The sequence below is a fragment of the Gopherus flavomarginatus genome, chromosome 5 (genome assembly GCF_025201925.1).
Source record: "Gopherus flavomarginatus isolate rGopFla2 chromosome 5, rGopFla2.mat.asm, whole genome shotgun sequence".
Lineage (NCBI taxonomy): Eukaryota > Metazoa > Chordata > Testudines > Testudinidae > Gopherus > Gopherus flavomarginatus.
The window spans coordinates 104,438,864-104,445,125 of record NC_066621.1 but is presented as its reverse complement, the minus strand read 5'-3'; the positions used below and the strand labels follow the sequence as shown (position 1 = coordinate 104,445,125).

At 43.7% G+C, this 6,262-nt stretch overlaps 1 protein-coding gene across 11 annotated transcripts in view; it reads left to right on the top strand.

The window, feature by feature from the left end:
• Positions 1-6,262, top strand: part of CDIN1 (CDAN1 interacting nuclease 1) — a 186,522-nt gene that overhangs the window by 66,763 nt on the left and 113,497 nt on the right. The window contains exon 1 of one of the 11 annotated variants that reach the window (XM_050953982.1): positions 2,250-2,310. The exons of the other annotated variants lie outside the window; for them this stretch is intronic. Coding sequence (XP_050809939.1) covers positions 2,301-2,310 — 10 coding nt within the window. The 5' untranslated portion in view covers positions 2,250-2,300. Of the gene's footprint in view, positions 1-2,249; positions 2,311-6,262 lie in introns of those variants that run through there. 11 annotated transcript variants of the gene reach the window in all.

The window sequence follows — 6,262 nt, the reverse complement described above, 5'->3', positions numbered from 1 at the left end:
CATTTTGTAAGCTTTTTTGGGAGGGTTATGGGACAAGATAGAAGGGAGAATATTTTTCACGCATGCCTTTCATAATTCTGAATACTTCAAGTTCCCTCTAACTGCACGTTCCTCAATGCTAAATATTGCTAATTTTTGCAGTCTGCTTTGCATTAAGTACCACCTCGTCACTAACAAGTGTTATTGCCCAACTCTTGCCTTTTTCAGTTTTACGTTTTGTGCAAATGCACCTTTCTATCACTACAAGTGAATGTGGTGGGTCTTTGCCTGTCCAGCTGGAAGAAAATTGGTCAGTTCTCCTTTGGATTACAAGGGAGAGAAAAGGGAAACTTTCCTAAGTGGAGCCAAGGGTGGAAGAGGAAATGGCAGGACCACTGACCCACCATGTACACTGGGAGGAGAGGAAATGGGATATTTATATCCTGTGCATTCCAGAAGAAAGCCTCTCATCACTCACAGATCAGCAAAGCCTTCTAGTCATAGGTGCTGGAACCAAGGGGATGGTGGGTGCTGCAGCACCCAGTGGTTTCCATTATATACAGGGTTTACAGTTTTGGTTCAGTGGCTTTCAGCACCCCCTCTATAAAAATTGTTACAGCACCCCTGCTTCTAGTTCAGTTTTTCATACATTTTCTCCATTCCAATTCTAAGGCTATATGAAAACAGACTTAAAAAATATATGTATTTCACTCACAGATTGAATGCTTAATTCTCTCAATGTTCCATTTCTTTCAACTCTCTCCAAAAAGTGGGAAATAAGTCATGAGAGAGAACAGAACTTTGTCAGATGAATTCAGGTGTGAACCTTAAACTTTGGAATGCCAGGTACAGACAGTGGTTGATAAAATACAAATATGCGTATGCAGTCAAAACTTCAGTGGTGCATGATCAGAGCGACAAAGGATGGGAGAAAAATAGTACACCTCTACCTTGATATAACGCAACCTGATATAACACAAATTCGGATATAACGTGGTAAAGCAGTGCTCTGGGGGGGGGAGGGCTGCGCACTCCAGTGGATCAGAGCAAGTTCAATATAACGCGGTTTCACCTATAACGCGGTAAGGCTTTTTGGCTCTCGAGGACAGCGTTATATCAAGGTAGAGGTGTAGTACTTATCCTCTCTTTAAAGAAGGAGAACTGAGACACTGAGAGATAAAGTGACTTGCCCAAAAGGAAGTTTATGGCAGAGCAGAGAACCTCATAAATCTTAGGCCTTCTCTCCACTAGAAAGAGTTTTCTGATTAAATATGCTAGTAGAGCTATATTGGCAAACTCTGTTTGTGGAGATGCAGTTTATAATGGCAAAAGAGTTTGTCACGGTCTGATTCCCACTTTGAAATTTAGCGTCCAGAAAGTGGGGACCTGCATGTACCCCTCTAAACTTAATTCCTAGTTTAGATCTGATAACGCTGCCACCAACCAAAATATAGTGTTTGGTACACTTTTTGTCCCCCAAAAACCTTCCCTGGGGAACCTTGAGATATACACTGAGCCAACGCCTTGGATCCTAAAACAGAGAGGAATTAACTTTTTCCTTCCCCTTCCCCCTCCCAGACTTTCCCTGAGAGGTACACTGATCCAAACTCCTTGGATCCTAAAACAGAGAGGAATTAACCTTTTCCTCCCCTTTCTCTCCCCTCACCACTCCCTGGTGAGTTCAGACCCAGTCCCCTTGGGTCTTACACAAGGACAAAATCAATCAGGTTCTTAAAAAGAAAAGCTTTTAATTAAAGAAAGAAAAAGTAAAAATTATCTCTGTAAAATCAAGATGGCAAAATGTTTACGAGTCTCAGCTTTACATAGACCAGAGGGACTCCGTGCCCCCTAGCCTCAGTATAAGTTACAGCAAACAGAGGTAAAATATCCTTCCAGCAAAATACACATTTGCAAATCAAGAAAACAAATATAAAGACTAACTCGCCTTCTATCTAGTACTTACTATTTAGAACATGAGAGACTGTTTTAGAAAGATTGGAGAAATCTGGTTGCATGTCTGGCTCCTCTTAATCCCAAGAGAGAACAAAGAACAACCCAAAAAGCACAAACAAAGACTTCCCTCCACCAAGATTTGAAAGTATCTTGTTTCCCTGTTGGTCCTCTGGTCAGGTGTCAGCCAGGTTCACTGAGCTTGTTAACCCTTTACAGGTAAAAGAGACATTAACCCTTAACTATCTGTTTATGACAGAGTTATTTTGTCATATTTTATGTCAGTTCCCCCAAAGGAATAAGTTATACTGGCAAAAGGGCCTTTTGGCTGATATAATTACATCTAAACTTGGACTCCTGTTGGCACGGCTATGTTTTTTGGTTAGTAATATGATTTTTTTTTCTACTCCTAACTGGCCTAATCATGTTCGTAAAAATTTCTGGTGTAGATCGGATGTCAGTGTAGTGTTCTAACCACAGGACCATCCCAAGCCCTTCTGACAATGTGTTTCAATGTGCTTAAATTTATATCTGTCCATTGTAATAAAATAGTTCAGCTTCCAGTCCCATTCAGTCCCCGGCCTTTTGTTAGATTACCAACAAGGATGCCAAATAGGGTTGACAGGTGTCCAGTTTTCAACTGGAATGGGTGGTCGAAAAGGGACACTGGCGGCTCTGGTCAGCACCTCTGACAAGACTGTCAAATGTCCAGTTTGCTTCGCAGCGAGGCTAAGGCAGGCTCCGTGCCTGCCATGGCTCCATGTGGCTCCCAGAAGCAGCACCATGTCCCCACCTCCAACTCCTACATTTGGGGGCAGCCAGGGGACTCCACACACTGTCTCGGCCCCAAGTGCCGGTTCCACAGCTCTCCTTGGCTGGTGCCTCTGGAAGCTGCTTGAGGTAAGTGCGGCCTGGAACCTGCACTCTGCCCCCCTCCTGTGCCCCTTCCCCAGCCCTGATTTCCCCCTCCGAACCCCTCGGTCCCAGCCCGGAGCACCCTCCTGTACCGCAAGTCCCTCATTCTCAGCCCCACCCCAGAGCCCACACCCCCAGCTGGAGCCCGCACCCCTGCCCCAGCCCTCCTCTGAACCCAAATCCCCAGCCCCACCCTAGAGCCCGCACCTGCAGCCAGAGCCGTCACCCCCCCCCGCACCCAACCCCCTATCCCAGCCCAGAGCCCCTTCCCACACCCTGAAACCCTCATTTTTGGCCCCAGCCCAGAGCCCGTACCCCCTCCCACCCCATGCCTCTGCCTGGAGCCCCTTCCCATACTCCAAACCCCTTGGCTCCACTCCCTTAGCCTGGAGCCCCCTCCTGCACCCCAAACCCCTCATCCCTGGCCCCACCGCGGAGCCAGCACCCCAACCCCCTGAGCCAGCTCAGTGAAAATGAGCAAATGAGTGAGGGTGGGAAGAGCAAGCAACAGAGGGAGGTGGGATGGAGTGAGTGGGGGGCTGGGCCTTGGAGAAGGGGTGGGCCAGGGAAGGATGTTTGGTTTTATGCAAGTAGAAAGCTGGCAACCTTAATGCCAAGCCTGGCAATGTTTGTACTGTGGAGACATTTCTACAAGAAACTGACCTGTAACTTCCAACTCATGATTATTTGAAGAATCTTCACATAGTAACTTTCAACCATTACTGACCTATGTCTGATGTCCAGCTAATGGCCTGGTTTATACTTGATTGAAATCCCATGATATCAATCCTCTGACCTATCCTGTCTTCCATATTTCCACTTAAATTATATATCACTTTATAATATATAAGTGTGTGTGTGTAAAATACAGAATCATGATGAAGGTATGAATACACTCTAACTTTTTCTGTTACCCTTATTGTTTTTAAAAGTCTATCTACTTAATTGATACTATTATTTATCTGAAAAGGAAAAATGCAGAAGATGAACTGAAGTTGATATTGTTGATGTAACATTTTAAAATTATTTCTATTATTTATCTTCACAGAGTTACAGATAAGGGTGGCAGAGAAATATATCCTGAAATACGATATTTAATTTGCATGTTTCTACGTAGTTAATTTCGTGAATCTTTTTAATTTTACCTAACATGTTCTCTCAGCTATCTTATGGTCCACATATAACCAACTAAGTATAAACAGCATTTCTCAATTATTGTTTTTTTTTTAACTTGGGACTAATAAGGGATTCTAAATATTTCTGCTACTATATTATAAAATCTGTTACCCTCCTGAAAAGCAAAACCAATGTCTGGGTATTTGAAACAAGAGCCATTCTAGATTAAAATCTTTTGATTCATATTATTAATTGTTACGCAAAAGTGCCCAGATTAAGAGTCCACAGAGCAAACAGCTACTGGACTTTTACAGAGACTATATTTAAACATGAAAATAAAAAATTAAATATGTTTCCTGATACTGCCCATTGAAAATCACATTTGTTCAACAAGGTTAAAATTACAGTGTGAAAAAATAACAAAAGACTAAGAAGATTGCTTGAGAGACTTTATTCATTCATTTAGTGTTTCTGATTTCTGAACTTAGAATAGCATATTTTTAGGTAAAGCAAGTAAGTGTGCTAATGCTGAACAAATGCAGCAAAAAGTTGAAAACTGCCAGTGTGGAATCTTCAGGTCCCTAACTACCACTAAAACTGTTCAGACAACAGTCTTTAATTATTTAACACCAGTTTGAAGTTCTGCATAGCTTTCTCCTCTAATCTTAAACCATTCTTTTTAAAAATCTAAGCTGTTTTCCTAGGAGATATTCCTGTGCATAATGCTTTTGAGCATGGAGTTGCATAAGTGTAACCGAAGGCAGAATTTGGCCCTGTGTTTATAACGTATCTTTGTGGTTCCGAGATTATCAGAGTTCGATCATATGCGATTGGATAAGTTACTAGCAAATGGAGGGGAATATACTGCAACTGCTTGTTGTGTAATCAAAGAGTTCTTCTCCAAGTGATGGTCTCTACTATATTCCGCTGAGTGTCATGCACATGTACCCAGAGCTTTTGAAAAGTAATACTCTTCGGCAGTCTGTGAATGCGCCCGGTGTCACCTTGTGGTCTTGCCCAAGGCGATAAATAGCATGGCAGGCCCACCAGCATCTCCAGTCTTCCACCTGAGCTTATCTAACAAAGGAAAGATTCCAGACAACGAGGGAGTTAATCCCTTTGGTATCTTCCAGGTCTTCGGTTTCTATCAAATTCTGTCTCTCCTCCTTTTGGGACGCATTGCAGTCTGCACATATGTCACACCCTTTGCTCACCTGCACCGCCTTCAGTTGTAGCTACAAAGTGTCTACTCCCCCATACATCAACCCATACATACTCTGTTCCGCATGCCACCAGAAGTTCTCTTCTTTTCTCATCCAATGGTGGATGAATCTGCTACAAGTCTTCCTCCCATCCTTCCTCCCATTCTCACCCACCATGACAATCATAATGAATGCATCCCTCACAGGCTGGGGCACCCACCTGGGTAATCACATGACACAAGGCACCTGGACAACATGAGAGGCCAGGATGCACATAAACGTATTAGAACTTAAGGCAGTATGCAAAGCTTGTCAGGTGTTCCTACCAGCCATACAGGACTGACACATTCTTCTCATGTCAGGCACCACCATCACAGTCTTCTACATAAACAAGAAAAAGAGAACAAGATCCTGAGTCCTGTGATGGAATCTATACACCTTTGGGAGTGGTGCATTGCACACCATGTTCTTTTGACAGCAGTCTACTTACCGGGCATGCAGAACATGAAACTGAAACTTCCAACTGACCAAGAATGGGAGTTGCATAACTGTAATCGTAGACATCTTTGGCTGATGGGAGCCCTGGTGAGGGATCTTTTCTCATTCCACAACAATACCAAATGCACCCAATATTGTTCACAGGAGGACACTCTAGCCCTTGATTGGTCAGATTGGACAGATTATGCCTTCCCTTTTACCCTTCCTACCACAACTGATCCACATGATCTGATGGGAAAGACAATAACCATCCTGATCACCCCCTTCTGGCCTCACCAATTTTGGCTTCCACTTTTCTGCATGTCGAAGCACTCCCCACTTTGGATGTTCCTGAAGCTACTGACCCAGCACAGCAGCAGACTCAGACACCTCAACCCATGCACTCTTCACCTAACAGCTTGGTTTTTGGATGAACACCTCCATTAGCACAGGAATGTTCTCTGGCAGTACGAGATGTTCTCTCAACCAGTCCACAAGATGCTTGTATCGAGCCAAATGGATGAATTTCACTGCCTGGGCTACCCAGCAGAGCCTTGTCCCTGAACTGGTTGGTATCTCACTACTCTGGGAATATTTCCTTTATCTGAAGGACTTGGGACTGC